Below are 25374 nucleotides of genomic sequence, written 5' to 3'. Positions count from 1 at the left end.
AGAGTATTGAGAATACCATGGACTGCTAGGAAAACAAACAGATTTGTCCTGGAAAGGGTTAAACCGGGTGGCTCCTTGGAGGCAAGAATTCTGAGGCTCCGTCTAATATACTTTGGACATGTTGTGAGGAGAGATCGGTCCTTAGAGAGGGACATCATGCTTGGGAGGGTGGAGGGACAGCGCAGGAGACGAAGGCCCTCTATGAGGTGGATTGATTGAGTGACTGGGATAATTGGGATGGGAGTGCCAGAGCCAGTGCAATTGGCACAGGACAGAGCGGAGTTTAGGGCTCTTGTACATAGGGTCGCTATGAGTCGCAGGCGGCTTGACGGCACATAACAACAACAACAATATATTTGTGTAAGAATGATAAGTTGTCTTGGTATTTTTTAATTTAGGACTTCTGGCCACGTTGACAAATTTGCTGACTTCATGGTGAAAGATGTGAAAAATGGAGAGTGCTTTCGTGCTGACCATCTGCTGAAAGGTATGATTTTCTTCATCTCAAATAAATATCCTTCAAGTAGGATTCATCAAACCAGAAGTTAAACTGTTTCAATTACATATTTTCAAAATTGAAGGCCTATCATAAAAAATAAAGTTCATAGATCGAAGTATACAGATACAGTCCTGTATTTTGTTAAAGTTTTTTTTTTAAACTGATGATCAGAAATTCTAAACCAATAAGAAAATCAAGGTAATCTCATGACTATTCCTTTATCAGCCGTGAGATTTATATAAGGAATAATTTTGTAGACTTTTTCTTTTTTTTTTAATTGTCCATTAAATCTCACAATGGAATTGTTTTTTTTTCTGGTTGATTAAAATGGATGTGTTCCAACATGTTCTTGTAGCTCATCTACAGAAATTGATGTCTGACAAGAAGTGCTCTGCTGAGAAGAAGTCAGAAATGGAAAGTGTCTTGGCTCAAGTGAGTACTTTACAGCTGTTATCACAGCAACTTAGTTACGTGCTTTCTCACTTTTTTTTTTTAGTTTTTGATAACTTTTGAATTTTTAATTGTTTTGATCCTACCCATAATTGTAAAGAATTCTTACTCTCTTTTTTTATATTCTTCTACCTTTTGTAACTGACCCTTTATTTAACAAACGCTAACAAGTCCATATTACATCAGTGTGTTTGAGTGGAAACTTCAGTGTTCTGGGTTTAAAAGTGGATGAAATATGTTTACGGCATTGAAGTCTATGGGGGAGAGAATAGTCTAAAAGTATTATATTTTAGGGCATTATTTTTATCGTAGGCGTACGCAGTGAGGGTTGCAGAGTGGATTATATTTGGGGGTAGGGGGTGGGGTTTGGGGAGGTGCGGGGGGATTGTGTACCAATGAGGGAGTTTTTCTTTTGCTTTTCAAGGAGAGGAGCAAACGGGGGGGGGGGGGGTTGTGCGGGGAGAAGGGAGCAACAATGAATGAATGGAATTCCAAAATCTCTGTAGATGTTCATTGAAATGAAAAATAAACAAACTAAATTAAAAAAAAGAAAAGTGAAGGAAGAAAGAGGAGTAGTGTTCAGTGTCGAAACGGCGATTTTGTAGCAGATAGGTCTGTGAACAGACAGCCTGGTCAGCCACCTGATCTGTCTCTGCTTAGACTCTCCCTGACCTTGTGCTGTATAGAAGCTGATGAGCAGGTCTCTGATTTTGTGGAAAACAAAAGAGACCACCATACAGGTAACCTTCTACCAAACAGCTAATTGGTGACAGCTAATCTTTTACCAAATACAAGAAGGTGGCATTGTGGCCCAACATGAGGGCATCTGAATCCAAATACAAGAATGTTTCTTGTCTGAGACTTTGCTCTTACTCCTTTTTGGGGAGGGAGAGAGTCACAGACCACCTTGACAATCTTATGAAAATACCCATAGGAAAATGCACACAACCCTATATCTATATTGTTGATAATAACACCTTATCCATCACTTGTTTTGTTTAGCAAAACAAAACATTTCTGTAACTCCAAGTGTAGTTGAGAATTCTGCAAAGGCCACCTCTTAAATTTTACTTGTTTCATTGTGTAAAAAAATGCCAGTATTGTGTTTATTACCTATTTCATTGGTGTATAAATATACAAGGCTAAATGTAGGACTCCCAACTGTTTCTTTTTTTTTTTTTTTTAATGAGAGTAACTAGATATTTTTTCATAGTTGTCCTGATTTTTTAGCTATTTATTTTTCATTCCTCATATAAATTCAAAGCTTCCCTAATTCAGCTGTTGAATCATGTGCTGCTTTATTTCGGTCTTTGTGTCAGGAGTTCTGATGATGGATTCCATAGCAAGGTGTGTGGCTCACCCATGGGCCACACTTTAAATCCACTAGCAGCTCAGCAGGAGAAAGAAGGGTGGTCTCCTCTGTTAGAATTTATAGCTTGTAAACTCAATGGGGATTGCTGTGCCACAATCAGCTTGACCACTGAGCTTTTTTTGAATTCTGAAATATTTATTTTATCCTTTGCTTAAAGCTCATTGCTTTTGTGTTGTTCATGATTTAGAAAATCAATGCTTATATGTTTATGTTTTAGTAAGTACACATTTGTTTCTCATTTCTTTCCTTTTCCAAGGAGCTTTGGAAGAACCATTTGTTTGGGAATGGTGGTGTTCACGAGTTCTAGGTCTTTTCAGTGGCAGCAGTCGGAAATTATTATGAGTTCATATGACTTAAGATAAATTCAAACTTACTGCCGTCAAGTCAGTTCTGACTTGGTACATGGGTTTCTGAGGCTGTAAATCTTAGTGTGAAGAGATTGCTCATCTTTCTCCCACAGAGCTGCTGGAGGGGTCAAACTTCCAGAAGTGTGAGGACTTTAGGCCAGCAGCACATCTAGCTATGTGCTTCACCACCAGAACTCCTCAGTGGATCTCTGGAGTTTATTACATTATTAATCCTAAGTATGTATCTCCCTTTTTCTACATAAACAACCCCAGTTCTTTGTAACACCACCATAGTTATTGATATTCTTTATTCCACATTGTATATAGTAACGTTTCAGAATAACAGTATGAAGAATGCAAGTAGTTTATATATTGTGGAGGTTTAGCACCCCTTGGGAGAACACCCATAATATACAGTCTATTTTTTTCTCTTTTACTTATTCATTATTACACATTTTCTTCTCCCCCTTCAATCCCTTCCTCCCTAGTCTATTTATTAAAAAACCTCTGGTCATCATTTTTTCTGTATTTAGGTCATCAGCTTGACATACTGTTAGCTGTATATTTTGCTTTAGTTTAAATATTTAGGGTTTCATGTTTTTAAATTTAAGTTTGTAGTTGTTTTTTCAAAATTCCTATAGGTCCAAAGCCAAAGCTTCAAAACAAGGTATGTTCAAATAAGTTTAGCTTCTGTTCCTGTTTCTTCTTCCTCCATCGTCACTGGTAACCAGTTTGTAGCTTAAAATTTACTGATTTTGACTTTTTGAAAAAATAAAGCATAAGCTAAGACATACTTATTTGTTCCTCACTTTCTGGGTAAGTGGTGGCATACTCCACTTCTTTTCAGTGTACTTTTTTTAACTTAACAAAATATTGTAGAGAGTGCTCCATGGTAAAATAAAGAAATACACACTACTCTCCTTACGGCCAGCTATGTGATTCTCCATGGTTCCTTTTGCATAGATACTTGGATTATTTCCCATCTTTGCCACTTGAGTGAAGTGTCTCTCCTTGCATCTTTTCACATTTTTGCAATTTTATCTTTGAATAGATTCCTAGAAGTGTGGTTGCTAGGTCAGAAGGTAAACCAGAATTACCTTTCTGAATTACCAGGAAAACAGATTTTCCTCGGGCTGCTTGGCTTTGTTCTCAAGAAGGGAAACCACCTTAAGTGGTATTTCCATCTTGGAGAGGGCACTGCAACAGCTTCTTCATTGATTAGCTTCTTGGATAATGGCATGAATGGCATTGTTTTTGAAACTCTTCATTGAAACTCTAGAAAGTGCTGGAGCAAAATAGCTAGGAAGTAGTACATACTTAATTTGTTGAATTTTATAAGAATGGCACATTTTAAAATTTTTGTTTCACTCATATTTGGAACATGTGGTTAGTTTGTGTGAGTTGTCGTTTTGCAGAGTGAAATTCCCATGAAACTTATAAAGGGAGCAAATGTAAGCTGTAATACCCTCTTATATAGATGAGGTACTTTACTGCAGGCCCTGTGCTAAGGGATTTGCATATTTTTTTTTAATGTTTATTAATTATTTTTATTTTCATTTTGTGCTTGAACAAAGTATTTTAAATTTTGTTAGTGTACAAAGTTCATAATATATTGTATTTGACACTATCCTTCATTCACATTGTGTTTCATACAGTCATTCTCATTCATTATGTTTTATAATATCAATTACCATTATACATTACCCTGTCTTTCCAGATCCCTGTCGATCTTTCCTATTTCCTTTATCCCTCCTCCCTCCACCCACCAAATTGTGCGATCCTATATGATTACACACACACACACATACACCCCCACCTACCCTCACTCCTCTGTTCCCATCCCTTCGCCCCTTGGATCCCCATACACATTACTGGTTATCCTTCTGTTTTTACAGTAAGGGTCCTATGCAGTATTTAACTAATTTCATTTTCTTATAATATCCCTGTGAAGTCACTGTATTCCCTTAGTTTTACAGATAGGCAAATTGAAGTTCAGAGTTTGGTAACTACGTAATTGTACGTCAACAACTCATAATCTGTAGAATCGGAAGAAAATACCCATGTGTTTTTTACTTCAGATTCTCACTAGCCACGTACTCACTTCCATTTATGGAATTATTCTTTATTTTAATTAAATTTGTTAGAAAATTTTAAATGTATTTTACTATCAGATGACGTATTATTATAATTTTAATTTCTTGAGTTTAAAGTCACACATCATTTTAAAGGATTTATAATTCATCAGTATGTAATATATAATATACAGGGAAATACAGAAATTAATATGTCATTTACCTCTTTGGAGCTTAATGTCTAATAGGAAAGAAAAGCTGAATGTGCATTTAATTAGTAGACAAGGAAATGTATTTGATTCTTAAGTTAACACAGAAAGTTAAACTTCAACTTAGAAAACATACTTACATGATCTCAGATTCTTGCCAATAAGAAGTGAGTTTTGGGTCAGCCTTAAAATAGTACTCTATTTCACTGTTAAAAGTACATAAATTGCTTATGGTTGTAAGGCAGATATCTTGCCGGCTATGCTAATTCTAGTGTTATTTTTGTGTGTGTTTTAGCATTGGGGTAATACATTTATTTTAATTCTTGTTGTTTTTTTCCTTCACTTTTCCACGGATTATTTTTAATGAATCTTTTTAGCATTCATATACATTATGTTTCATGCATGTACATTGTGATTAATTATTTTCTTGACCTATCCTTTAGCTCGATAACTATGGCCAGCAAGAACTTGGAGATCTTTTTGTGAACTACAATGTAAAATCTCCTATTACTGGAAATGATCTGTCTCCTCCAGTAGCTTTTAACTTAATGTTCAAGACCTTCATTGGGCCTGGAGGGAACATGCCAGGGTAGGTGTCACGTCATGTTAAATCTGTTTATACAGTGAAATTATTGATAATGCATGCATAGAAAGTAAATATCTGTGCTATTAAGAAAAACATTAAAATGGGATATACAGTAAGTCCATATAAACTTACTAAGAAGTAGCAATAGACATGTTCTTGGATTTTATTTCTTCTAATTCTTTCCAAATAAAGTGTTGTTTTAAGTATAGAGGATGATTTTTTTTCCATAATAAATTAGACCAGTCTGTGAGAATTTTATTTTGTAGTTATGTCTGCATAATGCAGACAGAGCAGTTGAAGAAAGTTTTTGAAAGGTACTGAGTTACTGCTGGGAGAGATTTTAGGAACCAGCACTGTTCAGTTAAACTCTGTAAGGATGAGACTGTTCTAGAATCTCTGCTGCTCATATGGTAGCCTCTGACCTTGTATACTTGAAATGAGGCTTGTTCCTCTAATGACTTTGTATTTAAGTGTATTTTATTTTTATTAATTTACATAGACACATAGCCCCCACATCAGACAGCATAAATTCAGCCTGTGGATTAGAAAGATGATGTTTTCACAGATGAAGTTAAGAAAATCTGGACTGTTTACAGGATGATTCAGATTCCTTGTCCACTGTTAGCAAACTTATCTGAAATTTGGAGTATTCCTTATGATCTTATTTTAGGATGAGCAACGATAGATGGTTTTAGATTGTGTTTCCTAAAATAGAAACTGTAATACTAAAATTGTGACAGAATGTTTAACTGGAGTTATGTTTCTAAGACCCAGAATTGATTTGGGATTGTTTGTAAAAGGAGTCTAAAAGTTAGTCTTTTGTTCTGGTAAAACATGTAGAGTGTTAGGAATTAAGTTATGTGTTCCCAAATATGCATTATAAATATTAAACTCTTTTACTTACAGCAGTCTCATTTGGAAATAGGGTTTTCTTTTTTATGTCAGTGCAGTTGTATCCACATAGGGTATTTATGATCCAAAAAGCAGATTAGGCCCAGAGAAGGAAAAACAAAAGGGTGAGAGATAGAAACCATGTGGAGCTCAAGGAGTGCTGAGAAGAGGACTTGAGAAGTTGAGATCTGGTTTCTCCCCCACCCCTCAAGAGGGCCTCCCATCAGAGTCCGTGTCCTGAATTGAGACTAGTAGTCTCCTAAACTGCAAGAAAAGACATTTCTCTTTGTTAAAGCCATTAGTTCTTGGCATTTCTGTTGTAGCAGCACTGTATACCTAAGAGATGGTCATTAAAAGAGCCATTCCCTCTGACCTAGACATCATATTTCAGGGAATTTACCTAAGGAAAAAATTCAAAAGGAAAGGAAGGTACATTTGTGAAAATTATAAGGTAAAAATAGAAATGACCTATTTATGCAGTAATTTGAGGATGACGTCCACTTCCTAATCAACATACCTCTGGAAACTCCATGAACTTTGATAAATGTTGATAGTTAGAGAAAGGCTTCAGGGCCTTTTGTTCATAGGTTTGCTATGAGTCGTGCTCGACTTGAAGGCCATCAGCAACAACGACTAGATTATAAGGAGCCCTGGTGGCACCATGATTAAGCTCCTGACCCACAGGTTGGCATTTTGAGTTCGTCTGTAGCTCTGTGAGAGAAGAGGTTTGCTGAGCTGCTCTGTGACTATTGTGGCCTGCGTGGCAGTTCTGCCTTGTCCTGTAGGGTCTCTGAGTCCAGCTTGACTTGACAGCTCACAACAGCAAATAAGTTACAGTAAGTTGGTAATTTTAGAATAATCTGTTACATATGATAAACTTAACAGTTGTTTAGAAAATTGAAAACTTTAAAATAACTGAATTTGTTAGTAAATGCAGAACTATAGAAGAATCCAATGGGAACCTGGAAAGATAGGGTAATGGTGGAAATAATTCAGTGGGGATTAATTTTATAAAATACAGTGTATGGGAATGATTGTATGAAACACAGTGTAGATGAGTTGTGCATACAAACCAATGTAAAAAAATTTTTTTAAAAATCCTTGTAGAATAACTGTGAGAAGAAACATACATACTACTTACAAATGTGCGTAGGAACTGAAGCTATGATTCTGTATGGGTGAAATCTGGAAAATAGCTCAAAGTGAAATAAGTTAGTATGGGAGAGTGAAAAAGAAGGTGAACTTTCCATTTCATAAAGCCTTCACTTCTGCCAAATTGGAACTGACTCATAATTGACCTTGGGTTTCTGAGACTCTAAAGCGCACAGGACGAGCATGCCCCTCTTTCTGCTGTGGGCTCACTGGTAGGTTTGAAATGACAGAGGCATGGCCACAGGCTTAGTGGTACGGCTCCTTACTGACTAGAAGGTGAGAGCACTTTACATTTTAATTTAGGTGTTACTTGTTTTTGGCTTCAAAAATTATTTTGAAGGGGAGCTCTGGTGGCCTAGTGTCAAGAACCTGCACTGCAATCCCAGAGGCACACAGTTCGAATCCACCAGATGCTCTGCCGGGGAAGGAGGGACAATCTCCTCCTGTACCAGTCAGATCTGATTTGACGGTACACACAAATAAGAAAATAAAATAAAAAAATTTGAAGTGGGCTATTGGGAATTTGTCATAAGTTGATGTTTGCCACAGAATCTTTTTAATGAAATTATGAAGAAAGCAATGATTGTATTGGTATATTTGCTTAGGTTTATCTCTCATATGGAAACAGAAGAATCCTCTGCCTAAAAATGACTCTGAATCATTAGTTACAACTGTGTTAGAGGTTTTAGGGACACTGTAATGTGATGTTGTAATCCAATAGAGTGAGAAAATAAGATGACTTTAAAGAGTAGAATTGCCATATCTGTTAAAGACATTTTCTACTACTTTTGTTATGAGAATGTTTGCTGCTAAGAATGTTGTTGCCAAAAAAAAAATCATTTTTGAACCTTTACAACTTTGCTATGAAAATGCTATTATTTAAGACTTTGGGAAATGGTATTTAGAATTTCAGGTGTATCCAAATACCATTTATTTCTTTATAACAGACCAATTTATTTAATTTTTAGGTATTTGAGACCAGAAACTGCACAGGGCATTTTTCTGAATTTCAAGCGACTTTTGGAATTCAACCAAGGGAAGCTGCCATTTGCTGCTGCACAGATTGGAAATTCCTTTAGAAATGAAATCTCCCCTCGGTCTGGACTGATCAGAGTCAGGTACTACCTGTGTTTATTCTCCTGGTAAAAGTAATGAATTACTGGCAATTAACTGGACATAAAAAGCTTGCCAATTTGAAACAATTGTACTTTTTTCTAATGTGGCTGTGGATTTAGCTTTGTGTTTTCCAAAATAACATGTTTAAGCATTGAAAATGAAATTTGAAGAAAACGCTAAGACTGGCTTATCAACTGCCCTTGTTTTCTCTTTTTTCCTGTTTAGCATATTTTTTCATTAACTAATATGGTGTAGATTGAAATTGCCTAATAGCTGACCCTCCAGTGGGTTTTTGGAGCCTGGAAACTGCTCAGCAGTAGATTGCCTGTCTTGAACAGCTGATGGATTTGAACCACCCAAGGCACCTCCTTTGGGTTAGCAGTGCTACCCTAGGCGCTAGGCCACCATATAGTTTTAGAATACTAAAACCCTGCTTACCGAAACTGAGGAGGACCTGAAGCGCTTGCTGCAGAACGTCAAGGACTGCAGCCTTCAATATGGATTGAAGTTCAACATCAAGAAAACAAACAAAAAAACCCTAAGAACTGGGCCAATTGGCAGCATTATTATGGATGGTAAAGAGATTAAGATTGTTAACAGTTTTAGTTTTCTTGGTTCCACAGTCAACACTCTTGGTACCAGCAGCCAGAAAGTCAAGAGACGAATTGCATTGGGAAAGTCAGCTGTCAGGGACCTATGTAGAGTACTGAAGAGCAACAGTGTCAGCCAGGAGACTAAGGTGCACTTGATCCAGGCCATAGTCTTCGCAATTGCGTGCTATGCGTTAGAGAGCTGGACATTGACTAGGGATAATAGAAAATTGATGCCTTTGAGTTGTGGTGCTGGAGAAGAGTGTTAAATATACCTTGGACTGCTAGGAGAATAGAGTTTGTCCTGGAGAGGGTGAAACTGGGCTTCTCCTTGGAAGCAAGGATTCTGAAGCTTCATTTAACATTCTTTGGGCATGTATCAGTCCTCGGGGAGGAAAATCATGTTTGGGAGGGTGGAGGAACAGTGTAGAAGAGGAAGACCCTCGATGAGATGGATCATTTCAGTGATTGGGATAATGGGAGTAGGTGTGTCAGAGGCAGTGAGGTTGGCACAGAATAGAGCAGGGTTTAGGCTCTTGTACATAGGGTCACTATGAGTTGCAAGTGACTCAACGGTACATAACAACAACAACAAAATCTTGGTAGTTCAAATTAAGGCAGTGATGGTGTTTTAAGTAGAGAGTGTTGGAGATGGTTATGATGTATCATACTCAGGATCTAGGGCAAATGGAGTGCTTTGATTTGAGAGAGTGTTTTAAGAACTGATTGGTGTTCTGCTTAAAGCCCGCACTATTGTTAAGTCAGCTCCAACTCATAGCTCCCCCACACAGTAGAATAAAACTACCCAGTCCTGTGCCATCCTCACAGTCTGCTGTTCTTGAGCCCATATTGCAATCACTGAAATAAAAGATATTCTAAGATTGGGGCATTGTATGAATACCATATTATATACAGACAATCCCTGTAAAATCTAATTAAAAAATTAAAAACTTAAAATCTAATTAAAATCGTAATTTAATAAGATCTACACAGTCAATTACTGTTGCATAGTCAGTATCCTTCTGTTTTCAGCCAAGGTCTGTCTGACATCAACGCTGATATCCTTCATTCTGTGGCCTCTTCTGAATCCGGCTAGCATTTCTTGAGTTTCCTGTCGATGTCCTGTTCCAAACATTTTGAAAATAATCTTTGTTGTTGTTTGTTGTTGTTATGTGCCGTCGAGTCGCCTGCGACTCAAAAGCGACCGTATGTACAACAACCCTAAACTCCGCTCTGTCCTGTGCCAATCGCACTGTCTCTGACACTCCCATCCCAATTATCCCAGTCACTGAATCAATCCACCTCATAGAGGGCCTTGCCTCCAAGGAGCCACTCGGTTTAACCCTTTCCAGGACAAATCTGTTTGTTTTCCTAGCAGTCCATGGTATTCTCAATACTCTTCTCCAGCACCACAGCTCAAAGGCATCAATTCTCCTTCTATCCTCCTTGGTCATTGTCCAACTCTCTGATGCATAACAGGTGATTGCGAAGACCATGGCCTGTATCAGATGCACCTTAGTCTCCAAAGAGACACCATTGCTCTTCAGCACTTTGGAGAGGTCCCTAACAGCAGACTTTGCCATGGCAATGCGCCTTTTAATTTCCTGGCTGCTGGTGCCAAGACTGTTCAATGTGGAGCCAAGCAAACTAAAGCTGTGTACAATCTCAATCTCTTCACCATCCATCCTGATGCTGCCAATTGGTCCAGTGGTGAGAATCTTTGTCTTCTTGACATTGAGCCTCAATCCATATTGTAGGCTGCAGTCCTTGACACTCTGCAGCAGGCGCTTCAGGTCCTCTTCAGTTTCAGCAAGCAGGGTTGTGTCATCCGCATAACGCAGATTGTTGATAAATCGTCCACCAATCCTGACCCCACATTTCTCCTCATAGAGCCCAGCCTCCCAGATAATCTGTTCTGCATATAGGTTGAAAAGGTATGGAGATAGGATGCATCCCTGGCGTACGCCCTTCCCAATTTTGAACCATGCAGTGTTCCCTTGCTCTGTTCTGACGACTGCCTCCTGGTCCAAGTATAACTTTCGCATTAGAACGATCAAGTGTTCTGGGATTCCCATTCTTCTCAGAGTCAGCCATAGTTTGTTATGATCTACACAGTCAAATGCCTTTGCATAGTCAATGAAACACAGATAGACATTCCTCTGGTATTCCCTGCTTTCAGCCAAGATCCATCTAACATCAGCTACAATATCTCTAGTACCACGACCCCTTCTGAAACCAGCCTGGACTTCTGGTAGTTCTCTGTTGATGTTCTGTTCCAGTAGTTTTTGGATAATCTTCAGTAAAATCTTGCTTGCATGTGAAATCAGTGAGATTGTTCTGTAGTTTCCACATTCTGTTGGGTCGCCTTTCTTAGAGATAGGAACAAATATCGATCTCTTCCAGTCAGTTGGCCAAGTGGTTCTTCTCCAGGATTTTAATTGTGTGTGATATTAGTGATTTGTTTGATAATGACCACATTCTGTTGAATTCAGTTTCATTTTTAATTGATCGTCTCTGCCATAGTCAGCCCCTGGTCTAGCTTTGAATGCTGTTATTTTCTCTATTCACTCTTATCACACATGTAATTAATCTGATTCCTGTGTAGTCTGTAAAGTGATGTCCATGTGTATAATAGTTGTTTATGCCTTTTCCAGAAGTTATTTGCAGTGAATTAACTTATTGTACAGAATTCTGTCATTTGATGTCCAGCTTCATTTCTGTCACTAAAGCCATATTTTCCAATTACCATTGCTCCTTCTTTTTCCAATTTTAGTATTCCACTCACCAATTACTTTTAAAGCATTTTGGTGCATATTTGATCAATTTCAAGTGGCACAAGTTGGTAGAAGTCCTTAATCTCTTCATCTTTGACTTTAGTGGTTGGTGGATATGAATTTTAGTTGTATTAACAGGTATTCTTTGTATGCATATAGATAGTATCCTGTCACTTCAAGCATTGTACTTCAGGATAGATTTTTAAATGCTCTTTTTTGCTATTAATGTGATACCATTCCTCTTCAACGTATTCAAACTATATACTGAGAAAATAATTTCAGAACTGGATTATATAAAGAATATAGCATCAGGATTGAAAGAAGATTTATCAACAATCTCTCTTGTGCAGATGACACAATCTGTTGTACAGATGACACAACCGTGTCTGCCGAAAGTGAAGAAGACTTGAAACACTGGCTAAAGAAGATAAAAAAACTTTAGCTTTCAGTATGGATTACATATAACATCAGCATATCAACATGATTACATGTAACACATATCAACATCAAGAAAACAAAAATCCTCCAATAGTCAACATCATGATAGTTGCAGAAGAAAATAGAAGTTGTCAACAATTTCATTTTACTTGCATCTACGATAGGCACCCATGTTAGTCAGAATATCAAAAGATGTGTTACATTGGGAAAATCTGCTGTAAATTAGCAAAGAGTTAATGAGCAAAGATGGCATATGGTGTGTATTTGCTTCAAGTATGGTATTTTCACTTGCCTCCTCTGCATCAGAAAGTTAGACAGTAAGGATGACAGAAGAAGAATCAATGCCTTTGAATTGCAATATTGACAAAGTGGATGGACAAAGTCCAGTGGAGTGCAAGTAAGTTTTTCATGGAGGAAGTACAACTAGGGTGCTCATCAGAGGCAAGCAGAGTGAGACTGTCTCACATGCGCGTTATCAGGAGAGGCCAGTCCTTGGGAAAAGATGTGCTTGGAAAAGGTGGAGGATCCAAGAAAGAAGGTGACTCTCACCAAGGCAGAGAAGAAGCAGTGGGAGCCAGACAATGCTCACAGTCCCTACAGCAGGAACAGTGACGTCCTGGCGGATCCTTCCTTGTGCCAGGAGGAGAGACTGCAGTACTGGTGAATGAAATCGTGAGAACAGAAATGAAGAGGTTCTGTGATGACTGGGGTACAACCCCGAGCCCTGCTGCTCATTAATCTAGGCGTTCAGGGTCCCCAAACCCATTCTGTCTGTCTCACTGCCATAGTCCATGGATTACAACTCAGACATCCACTGGGTTTCTGAGGTTGTAAATTGCAGTGGAAAGGAATTGCCCTTCTTTCTCCTGCAGATTGACTGGTGACTTAGAACCACCAGAGATGGGCAGTCTTTGAGTTAGCAGCACAGCCCATATGGACTAGTTACCGGAGCTCCCTTTACAACCGTTGTTGTTGTTGTTACTGTATTGTTGCATGTCGTTGAGTTAGAACCTTTGGATTGGCAGCAGGACAAGAGTAAGTGGAACTATTTTCTCTTTTCAGAAAAGAAAAGGAAAATCTTTGTGGGACAGACATAAATGCAACATGTGACCTGATCAGACATTAAAGCACTTATATCTTTATGTATAGTGTACCTTCCTATGCATAAAAGCATTGAATTACATTTCCAGGTTCACCAAAATATTTTTAGTGTAATGTAATAATTTTACTTTGGTGTGCATCAGAAAGAAGTACCTACTTATTATTTTGAACTATTGTTTGTACCTTGAAGCTTTAATAGAATGAACTTTACAGGGATTGAGTTCATAGCCATGAGTGTATAACTTAGATGTTTGTAATATGGGATTTTCTATATTGTGATGCCATCAACCCAGTTATAACTGCAAAGATGGGCTGAGTTGTATATGCACAATTCCTGTGCACTCTGAAATTGTACAGTTGTTACTGAGTGATGATTAAGACATGAAAGCTGCAGGACTAAATGAGAAATTCCATTTTAAAATAAAGTTCATTATTCAGAGCTTTTTGGCAGTGCATTTCATGCCTTTTTAGAACCCATTTACACAATTTTATATTACTCATAGAACATTTTAGATAATCTTCAAAGTGCACTGTAAATGTGTACTCTTTAAAAGAAAAGGGATTTGATTTTGACCCATAAAATGAATTTAAAACACTTTGCCACCAATAAGTACTAAATTACCATTCAGAGACATCTCTTTGGAAACCATTACTATGTGCATATTTATTTCATCATCCTGTAGTTAGCTTGATGTTGGCTTGTTCCGTTCATGCCTCATGTCCTGTGTCATGAATAACATTTTATTTAAAAGCTCTTACTCTAAAAGAAACCAGCTGCATGATGCCATTAGCAGCCATTTGCTTGTTCAGAGCAATAAAATAGAAGAAATCAAACTGTTATAAAAGCTGAAGGACAATTTCAATTCACTTTTCATTTCCTATTCTGTGCTCAGTAAATATCAGGAGCTTCATTTCATGTGTGTTTATAGAGACTTGCTAATGCTTTAAAGAAAATCATATTATTGGGAAGTCACTATTCAGAATTTAATTTCTTTTTGTGTGTGTGGCATTTGCTCACAATTTCCTAATTTTTAAAATGGCATTAATCAGACAGTAAAAATAATTTTATGCCAAATGTAATAATCTTGATGTTGCTAGAGATTTGTGTTATTTATTTTTCTTTAAAAACTAACTTTTCATCAACAGTTATAATTTTGGTGTTAAAGTCAGGAATTTGTTGTATTTATGTTAAATATTAATAACATTTTCATTAATTTTTTTAAAAAGAATAATAATCCAGACAAATATAATCCTAGTAATTTTTTACAGTTTGCTGAGGAACCAATACTCTGCTTAGGGATCAAAGATCGTGTAATTTGGGGGTCTTTGTCATAGTGCTGTAGGATGCAGTTGAAAAGAAGAGGTTTGTTTATTGTTTCTTTTACCATTTTATCCTACACTTTATCTTGTGCAAATTTTTTTCTATGTGTTTCTGATTTTAGAGAATTCACAATGGCAGAAATTGAACACTTCGTAGATCCTAATGAGAAAGACCATCCCAAATTTCAAAGTGTGGCAGACCTGCACCTTTATTTGTATTCAGCGAAAGCCCAGGTCAGCGGACAGTCTGCTCGAAAAATGCGTCTTGGCGATGCTGTTGAACAGGTAAGGTTCTGTAAGTGACTTAAGTTAAGGTCTACCAAAGTGAGAATCATAGCCTTCAGCACATTAGGCATAAAAAAATCCCCTATTTTAGGACAAAAAAACCTTATTTTAGCAGTCACATTATTTGATGTATATTATTCCTACCTTTGACATACATTTATTCTAGTGAGAGGTGCGGGCGATTAAGTCCTCAGCCACTAGTCAGGTTAACAGTTTGAACTTGCTCCAGGTCCCTCAGATGAGAGGCCTGCTGAGGGGCTTGTCAGAGATTGCAGCCTTGAGAACCCTATGGAGCAGTTCCATTCTGCACACACAGAGTCGCCAAGAGTCAGCATCGACTTGACACAGCCAAGAACAGGTGCGGGGAAACACCTGACAATCCCTGTTTAGACCTAACAAGAAAATATGACCAGCAAAGCACCGGGGGAAAAAAGTTCTCTGTTGGAACAATACTTAACAAATCCTAATTTTAAATAGAGATGGTGCTTGTGGGGAGGCAGAATTTGACTCTCAGAATCTGTTCTCTTTTGTATTTTCCCTAGCAGTTAAGGACAAGACCTTGCATATAATAGGATTTCTCAAAATATTTACCTAGAGAAATGAATGCGTGAAAATTCTCAACAAAAGCTGCTGCCCAGTAATGAGATGGGTTGCTATGGAAAGCAGTTAGCTTTCTGCTTCTGAACATCTCCAGGGAGAAGCAGGTGATGATTTATCAGTTGTGTTACAGAGAAGGTCCCACAGTGCAGAGATGGGCTCCATGTCTAGACTGCTCCAGGATGGGATGGAAGGTGACCTGTCACAGATTTTCATTCTGAGTCACTTTGTTAATTCAGAAGAGAGTCTGTTTCATTAGTTTGAATATCATTTTTTTTAGTACTGTAGATTTAGGTGTGAAATATTGGGTTGAATTTTCACTGGCCCTTGAAGTACAAAAGAAAGATTTTGTAATAACTCCATTATAATCAGCTCATTAACTTTAGAGTCAGCCTTTTAAAAATAGCCAAGAACACGTTATGGGTCTTTGAAATTATTCTGAAAGATGGATGAGTGAGTTTACTGTTTGTTTTCAGGTGTTTGTCAGTGGATTCTGGATATCTTTGGAACATGGTACATTGGCATTAAGAGGTATTAATGCTTGGTTTTTTTTCCTGTGCTTGTTTACTTACTCAGGGTGTGATTAACAACTCAGTATTAGGCTACTTCATTGGCCGTATCTACCTCTACCTCACAAAGGTTGGAGTATCTCCAGATAAACTCCGCTTCCGACAGCACATGGAAAATGAGATGGCCCATTACGCCTGTGACTGCTGGGATGCTGAATCGAAAACATCCTATGTGAGTAGAGTGAATTGGTTTTTACTGTGTGGTTTTTATGCTGTTAATTAGAAGCATGGATTTGAACGTTTCATTTTGTGCATTTCATGTTAAAATCTAGGAGAGGAAAAAAGAGAGGTCTTTTCTTGAACAGAATGAAAAAAGCAGTTGCCATCAAGTCAGTTCTAGCCATTGTTAAGTGCTAATGAGTCAACAGTAAGTCATAGCAACCCTCTGAACGGGAGCTCTGAACCCTGCCCTGTCCTGTGTCATCCTGACCAGCTCTTAACATACTTGAGCCCACCATTATTATAATCACTGTGCCAATCCATCTTGTTGAGGGTCTTCCTCACCCTTCATTGCATGATGTTCTTTTCCCTGGACCGGTGTCTCCTAACAACTTGCCCAAGTATGTAAAACAAAGTTTCACCACCACCATTGCCTCCAAGGAACACACTGGCTGTACCTTTTCCAAAACATATTTGGTTTTTTGGGGCAGTTCTTGGGATATTCGTATTCAGCACTCTTCTCCAACACCACACCTCAAAGGCATAGATTTTTCTTCTCTCATCCTTACTCTTCATTGTCAGATTTATGACTGCCTAGCATGTAACTGAAAAGATCGTGGTTTGGATTGGGTGTAACTTAGTCTTTAGACTGACGTCATTGTTGTTTAGCACTTTGAAAAGGTCCTTGGCAGCAGACTTTTGATTTCCTGGCTGCTGGTGCCAACAGTATTAACTGTAGATCCAAGCAAGATGAAGTTATTGACAAATTTCTTTCTCTTCTCCATCTACCATGATGTTGTCTATTGGCCCAGGAAGGAGGATTTTTGTTTTCTTTGTGCTGAATTGAGGTCAGATACCTGTGTTCATGACCACCTGAGATTTGTGGTTAGGTCAGCCATCTGTTGCCATGTTAGGAAAATAGTGGGCATTTTATCGAGGGTGGTGGTTTCAGCCAAATTCCTCTTTAAATCATGGTTACAAATTTGAATCAGATCTACATGTTTTGTCAAGGTTCACATTTTACTTCTATAATTAAATCCTTGAATATATTAGTTAACCATCATTCACAATGTGACCAAAAAATTAACCTTTCATAGACACTCTGGCTGTTTGACATTGAAATTTCAGATATCAGCAGCTCTAGCAGCAGCTCCTTGGGAAAAAGAAGAGCAATCTCTTACCATGAGATTCATTGCCTTTGGAAACCCATGGAGAGTCGGCTAAGAGTTGGTTCCAGCTTGACATCAGTGAGGGGTGGGGTGGTGTTTTGGGGTTATTTGGTTTTTCTTTGTTTGTTTTTTGGGGTTTTTTTTGCATTTCAAGCATCTATAAAATTTGAAAGGACCTACTATAATTGAATTTTCTTGAAAATGTGAAAAACTTGATTACAGCATACATGCATTTGTTAATGCACCAAATGTAAATTATAAGCTTTTTTTATCAATTATGCTTTTTCAGGGCTGGATTGAGATTGTTGGATGTGCTGATCGTTCCTGTTATGACCTTTCCTGTCACGCAAGAGCCACCAAAGTTCCACTTGTAGCGGAGAAACCTCTAAAGGAACCCATATCCTTTCTTACTATTCTTAAAACTCAGGTCTTATTAATCAGAATTGAAGTTTAAACACTGTGTTGTTCTGTTTAACTGTAAACCTGTATCTAGTTCTATAAACAGATGTATATTTTTGTATTGTGATACTTATTTAACTGTTTTATACATCTCATTGCTTCTTTCCTATTTTCTTTACATGTAATGTGTACCAAGTTGGTGTTCGTTTCTTAAAAAAAAGCACCTTCAGAAAGATAGACCAAATCTCAAGATTTTGGCCTGTTTTCTAGCTGTTTCCAAAATATGTGTCTTTATACCTCACCCACCTGTGTTCTTTTTAAATAAAGCGTACCTGATAGGTGCTTTTTCAGTTAAAAGATGGGTGCCATTTTATGATAGATTAAATAATGATTTGGTGTACTTAATTGTAAATGAGCTGAACAGAAGGTTCCTTCCCTCACTAGGCATTGAGGTTGTGTGCTGGCTTCTTGGAGAACAGCCACTGACAAGAAAAGTAGATTACTGTGTTGGGACATTGTGGGAATGAATAAATTGTTATTTGAGATTGTTATATGGTGGGCTCAGTTATGTTGCTAATGAGATTGTGCCTCTCTTTAGGCATTTGTTCTTGTGCTTGAAGTCAGCATACCCAGGAACTGGGATTCTAATAGAAAACTGGTAGCTATTTTAAGTTAATGATTGACTGCTCTCAAGATCATTTCCCAAAATACTCAAGCAGCGCTGCTTTTGTTTTGTTTTGTTTTTCCCTTGACTACTTCATACAAAACCGTCAATGTTGTTCAGTTTGAACCTAGTAAAGGCGCTATTGGTAAGGCGTATAAGAAGGATGCAAAGCTGGTGATGGAGTACCTTGCCATTTGTGATGAGTGCTATATTACAGAAATGGAACAGCTGCTGAATGAGAAGGGGTGAGGTTTATGATGTATGCTTTTATTTGGGTCAGATACATCTTTTCTGCCAGGTTCTTCAGAAAGTTTTTGCAGGCAAATACTATCATAATTGGAAGGAAGGTTATCAATTATCTGCATTATGCAGATGACACAACCTTGCTTGCTGAAAGTGAGAAGGACTTGAAACACTTGTTGCAAGAAGATCAAGGAATGGAGCCTTCAGTATGGATTGCATTTCACTGTCAAGAAAACAAAAATTCTTACCACTGGACTGATAGGCAACATCATGATTGAAATTGTCAACAACTAACTGCATGTTGCTTGGATCCACAGTTAACACCTTTGGTACCAGCCGTCAGGAAATAATGAGACACATTGCACTGGGGAAATCTGCATTGAGGGACCTACCTCTCCAAATTATTGAGGAGTAATAATGTCAGCTTGAGGACTAAGATGCATTTGATTCAGGCCATAGCCTTTCTGATCACTTGCTGTACATCTGAGAGCTGGACAGTAAATAAGAATGACCAAAGAATTGATGACTTTGAGCTGTGGTGTTGGAGAATAGCACTGAACATCCCATAGACAACCAAGAGAATGAACAGATATCTCTTGGAGAGGGCGCAGCTAAGGTGTTCTTTGGAGGCAAGAATGATGAGACTTTGCCTCACATACTTTGGGCATTTTGCTAGGAGGGGCTATTCCTTAGAAAAGGACATGATGCTGGGAAGGGTGGCAAAGGAGAAGATGACCCTTATTAACCATGTAGACTGACAAGGGGACTGCTACAATGGGTTCTGATGTATCAGGAAGTGTGAGGATGGCACAGGATAGAACAGGGTTCAGATCTTTGTTCATAGGGTCACTGTGAACTGTACTTGACGTCATCTAACAGCAACACCACTGTCTCATGACTACGTTTCTAGTATTGTTTCTGTTTGTGTTTTGGAGAACTGCTGATACTATAACCTTGATAAAGATTTTAAATGGATTATAAAGATCATTAATAACTCATTTGAGAGAATTGTCTTACGAATGACTAAAGAAGAAATAGAAACCGTGCCACTTTCCCAACCATTCTTCTTTTAATGGTCTTTTCAGTAGTTTTAAGTATAAATATAGAAACAGTAGAGAAGAATCTTTAAAAGGATATAGAGAATTCAGCACTAAACAGTGTAAAATTCAGTGCCGGACAAACAATAAAAAATCAGTAAGCATGGGAAAAAGCAAGAGCATAGGACCCAATGAGAGATGTCACCCAAAGAGATGGACTCAAACATGACAGAATCGATAAGGTTGTTGAAACAGTTGTTATCAATAAGTTCCATGTACTCAAAACTCTTGAACTTTTAAGAAACAAGAATTTAAGTTGTCGTTGTTAGGTGTTGTTGAGAAAAAAGATAAACACCTCATTCGCAAAATGGGCACAAGATAGGAATAGACATTTCACCAAAGAAGAAACTCAGAAGAGAAACACAAGAAAAAATATTTAAAATCCCTAGCTATCAAAGAGGTACCAATCAAAACAACTGTGAGATGTCATCTCACCCCAGCAACAATAGCAAAAGTTCAACAAGACAGCAAAACGTTGGAACCCTTATTCATTGCTGGTGGAAATGTAAAATGGTGCAACAACTGTGGAAGGCAATCTGGCACTTTCTCAGAAAGTTGGAAATAGAAATACCATTTGACTCTGCAGTTCCATTACTGAGAATATACCCTAAAGAAACCAGAGCCACAATGCAAACGTGTCTGCACACCCGTCTATTGTGGCATTCACAGTAGCAAAGAGATGGAAACAATCCAAGTGCCCATCAACAGTGAATAGAAAAACTCTGGTACAGTCACACAATAGAATATACACAATATTGAATTTGTAAAACACTACCCAAGTGGGGGATCACGGAAGACATTATGCAGCATCACAAAATGACAAATACTCCCTAACACTGCTGTTATGAAATAGGACTGACATGAGGGTTTGGGGAGACAATAGGGGAAAAGTGGATAGAGAATGAATAGTGCACTGGAGCAGATGAGGAGAAGGAACGTCTGAAAGGGATGTCTTGATTGGGCATTCCATCTTTGACAGCAGTCTGGAAAAAGAGATGCATTAAAATGTGGACTGAGCCGGATCAGGGGAGGAAAATGTGCTATAATGAATGAATGAAACCCCAACCTTTCTGTCACAATTTAGAATTTTTTAAAAGAAAATTATAAAACATTTTTCCAGTTTGAAAAGAAAAAAGGTAATAGGCACATATTAAGGTGGGTGAAGGAAAGGGCAATGTACTATAGGGAATGAACAGCATAATAACAGTGTAATATCACTAAAGAGGAGGAGGACACAGGATTAATGGAAATCAGAATCCGAGAGGAAGCGGCGAAAGTATGAATACATTGTAGGTATTGAAATTAATACAAGAAAATTAGTATGAATAGCTAAATGAAAAATTTATTTGCTTTGTAAACTTTTTACTCAAATCACAGTAAAGAATTAGATGAGTTCTTGTAAGTTGAAAATAGTTATTCATCTCAGGAGTAAACAGTTTAAATCCCACAATTAATAACTATGCTAAAACAGCATCAAATCTGTTAAATTGCAGGCACTGTCAACAAACAAGCCAATTTCCATTCATAAATTATAGTAATGACGGTTTGGTTACTTCAGCTCTTTTGCAGCTGTACTTATTGTATATTTAGAAGTCTGCTCACAGAAAGCATTATACTTGCTCTTAGTGTAATGGGATCCTTAATACATACACATAGTCCAAACAGAGCCGTAAAGGCCAAATAAGTCAATGCAAATCACCCAAATGATATATGAGAATGTCCCCTTTAGAAACTGGTGACAGCCACAGGAGGGCTCTCTTTTCCCATTGCTTGGCTGTGTGGGAAGCAAGAGAAATCTAAATTGCTTTTCAACTGTGAAGAAATAACTCGTAAGTATGAGTATTAGATGAAGTATCTTAAAACGGAATTCTTGTGACTTAGAACTGAATAGAACATATTACAGGCTAGAACTTGTTGTTAACTCATCAAGACAAATAAAAGCTTATTTGGAAATAAGATGATAAACTTGTTTATTTTTACCATGAGGAATTTGTTGGGACAGTAATAATAGTCATCATTTTGTCAGCAGTAATTAGATTTATGGGGTCCTAACTTGATTGCAAAACCTGCAGAATTGGTATTGTGAACCTATTATTTAAATTTAGTAAGATTTCTGAGTGCCTTTTCAGAATACTGTTTAATGTCATTGTTAGGAAAATACATGGATCTGAAGCTACGTTGGCCTGGCTTGTTACTCTGGGACTCCCAAGTTTTCTACTTTTGATATTGTCTTAACCTCTTTTCTACATACTTATTTTAAAATAATTTCTATTTCACTTTATATATCTGGAAAAGATCCAGTTATGTTAGACTTACAATTTAAAACAATTTAGCTGTCAGTAAAATTTAAATTCAGGTATAAGGCTATACATTCTGATTAATGTGTTTTGTTTCTTTGTAGGGAGTTTACTATCGAAACTGAAGGAAAAACATTTCAGTTAACAAATGACATGGTCAGCGTGAAGAGGTTCCAGAAAACACTACATGGTAAATTTCTCAAAAAATGAAAAGAAGCAAAAGAAACATTATTCCTTAGAGAGTTTATTTTTGTTTGTTTGTTATTTTCAATATTTTATAACAGCTGTTTTTTAGAAAATCTAAGGAGAAAAAGACATTGTTAATGTCCCAACAGTAAATTTGGAGACTAAGTTCAAGATATTTTCTTGTTCTTGTTTGTATTTGTGTTTGCTTTTGAAACATGATTATTCTTAGTATTGTTAGATGCCTTCTAGTCAGTCCCGGCTTATAATGACCGTGTATGACAGGGGGCCCTTAGAGTTTCCTAGGCCATACTCCTTGCAGGAGTAGACGGCCAAGTCATCTCAGCTGTGGAGTCTGGGTGGCTTTGAACCACCAGCTGTTTGAGTATTTAACCATTATACTCCTTAATTGTACCCATATTGTTGAGTAGTTTACAAGGCTAACTGTATTTCCTGTGGCCTGAAGAACAGGTAAAAAAAAAGGTCTTTGATTAAAATTTTTTAAAATAAAAAAATTAAAGGAAGAAAGATCTTTTATTTAATAAGTAAAAGAGGGTACTTACGCCTTTATCTTTTTTGACAAATCTTTATTAGAATTCATTTGCATCTGTGATATTTCTTATACTTTTAAAAGCTAGGGATTGTTTTTGTAGAAGCAGTATGTGGATTTGGAAATGAGCACCTTGGAGCATCTCTGAAGGATGCTGCTGGTTCCCTGTGGCTGACTTGAAGGTTGTGGAAGCAGAGTAATGGATGTCTGTGAAACAGCTGCTGAGGGGAGAGTGGGCCTTTGTTCTTGGCCGAAGGTGTTGTGGGCAGACTTTGCTTGAGCGGTGATGGCAGCCAGGCAGGGACACTTCCTCATATTTTGGGGGCTTCTTTGCTGTACTGGCAGCTGTCTCAGAACTGGACTTCACCATTACTCAGATAGGAAGTACCTGGATTATGTATAAAAAAGTATCACCCTTACTCTTTCACAAACTAAAGAATTAATTTTTCTCTGTTTGTGATGTTTTATTCCACTGTTTGACTTCCGATAGAATACAAACTCTCCAAAGTAAAAAGTCAGCTTTTAAACTCACACAGAGTTTAGCAGTGCTGCTTTTCCAAGCAGTAATGATTATTAGTGTAGTTTCTGTGATACCACAGGTTTGTTCTCACCCAGGGAAAGAGCTTGGGGGCCACAGTTTTTGATTGAGTGCTGATTTTTGAGCAGCTTTCTCTGTGGGCCTCGCAGAGCCTTAGAAATACTGTGGCATATTATTAACCTGACTCTTTGATAGTTCTTGTCAGTATGACAGTGAAAAGAGCAAAACATAAATGAATATACTGCTACTTGAATTTTGTTTTTATTGTTTTATACAGTTGAGTCAGAACTGATTCGTAGCTGACTGACCCTTTGGTGGGGCTTCAGAGGCTGTAAGGTTACATAGGAGGAGATTTTGTGTGTCTTTTGGGTTGGCCGCACAACTCAATGTTAAGCCACCAGAGCTCACTGGTTAAATGTAAGAATTATTTATATTTATTTTTACGAGTATGTTGGTTGATTTTTAATTCTAACAGCCATATAAATATAATCCTTAGAAGGCCCAATGCAACACAGATGGTAGGGCATTGCTGCTGTTCATAGCTTACCAAGTTGGTGAGGGAATCTATGGTACTTCAAGGTTTATTTCACTCTGTAGGCAAATAATTAGGAATTCAGAGAAATTTTTTCTACTCTACAACTCCCTTTTCAAAGATGTTGAGTTCCTTCATAGCAGATAGTCTTTTTGGATTGCTCTTAATTCTTTGCCCTGATGTTCAGAACCCATAATTCTTCAAGAATGGAAATTATAAGATGCATTATGTGGGCTTTAAGGGGTGTTTACTGAATTTCCGTCTCTTCTACAGTGGAAGAAGTTGTTCCAAGTGTAATCGAGCCCTCCTTTGGCCTGGGGAGGATCATGTATACAATCCTTGAGCACACATTCCATGTACGGGAGGGAGATGAGCAGAGAACGGTAAGCTCTCCTGGACATTATGTGATTTGTTTTCTTACAGCGTCAGAAGATAAAAGTCACTGAAGTATAGGGCAGAGTTTCTGGAATGACCATTGAGGTGCTACTTTCATTTGCTGGAGGTATCAGAACTCCTGATTTTTCCTTTACTGTTTACAAAAGTCATGCACTCTCTGACTTGATCTTATTTGAGCTTTATGGTGTGTATGTAATTACAGAAGCCATTCCCTCCCCTCCCCCTCATGAGTCATAGTCAACTTTATAGCATTAGTTAACATTAGCAACTACATGGCTTCTGGAATCCACAGAGATCTTGGAATGTATCTACAGATAAGTGGGGGTGTGTACTTCTGTATAGTAATATCCTTTTTGGATTTTAATTTACATTTCCCTAGTGGCTAATGTTGAAATATGTCAGTTGGTATACCATCAATTCCTGGGGTTTTGTTTTTTGCTAATTCCTTCAGAGCAGCTTGAACTTTCTCCTTCATCTCCATTGCCTCTTGATTATATATTGTTTCATTAAATTCCTCTGTGTTAGCCAGTTCTTTCTGGTACATTGACTCTGTATACTCCTTCCATCTTCTTTTGATGCTTCCTTGGTCATTCAACATTCTGCTTTCAACATTCTTTTTTTTTCTATAATTATATTTTATTAATTTTCATAAACATTTACAGAGATTTTGGGTTTCCATCCATTCATTGTTGCACTATTCTCTCTACCCTCCTCCCAGTTTGTTCTTGTCCAAATGCCACAGTGCTTGTCAAAGCCAGTTCTGATTAATCTTCTTTGTC

General features: G+C 37.6%; 1 protein-coding gene across 1 annotated transcript in view; it reads left to right on the top strand.

Annotated features, from left to right (window-relative positions):
- The window catches only part of GARS (glycyl-tRNA synthetase), a 54758-nt gene that overhangs the window by 18711 nt on the left and 10673 nt on the right, over window positions 1-25374 (top strand). Inside the window, exons 5-14 of the mRNA XM_006902795.1 lie at window positions 399-487; window positions 855-931; window positions 5393-5538; window positions 8547-8696; window positions 15040-15202; window positions 16376-16540; window positions 17986-18093; window positions 18859-19004; window positions 22501-22586; window positions 24473-24582. Of these exons, the coding sequence (XP_006902857.1) occupies window positions 399-487; window positions 855-931; window positions 5393-5538; window positions 8547-8696; window positions 15040-15202; window positions 16376-16540; window positions 17986-18093; window positions 18859-19004; window positions 22501-22586; window positions 24473-24582 (1240 nt within the window). The remainder of the gene's footprint in view (window positions 1-398; window positions 488-854; window positions 932-5392; window positions 5539-8546; window positions 8697-15039; window positions 15203-16375; window positions 16541-17985; window positions 18094-18858; window positions 19005-22500; window positions 22587-24472; window positions 24583-25374) is intronic.

This window comes from Elephantulus edwardii, unplaced genomic scaffold (assembly GCF_000299155.1).
Source record: "Elephantulus edwardii isolate Elephantulus edwardi_28Jun2011 unplaced genomic scaffold, EleEdw1.0 scaffold00452, whole genome shotgun sequence".
Lineage (NCBI taxonomy): Eukaryota > Metazoa > Chordata > Mammalia > Macroscelidea > Macroscelididae > Elephantulus > Elephantulus edwardii.
This window is presented reverse-complemented; position numbering and strand designations above follow the sequence as displayed.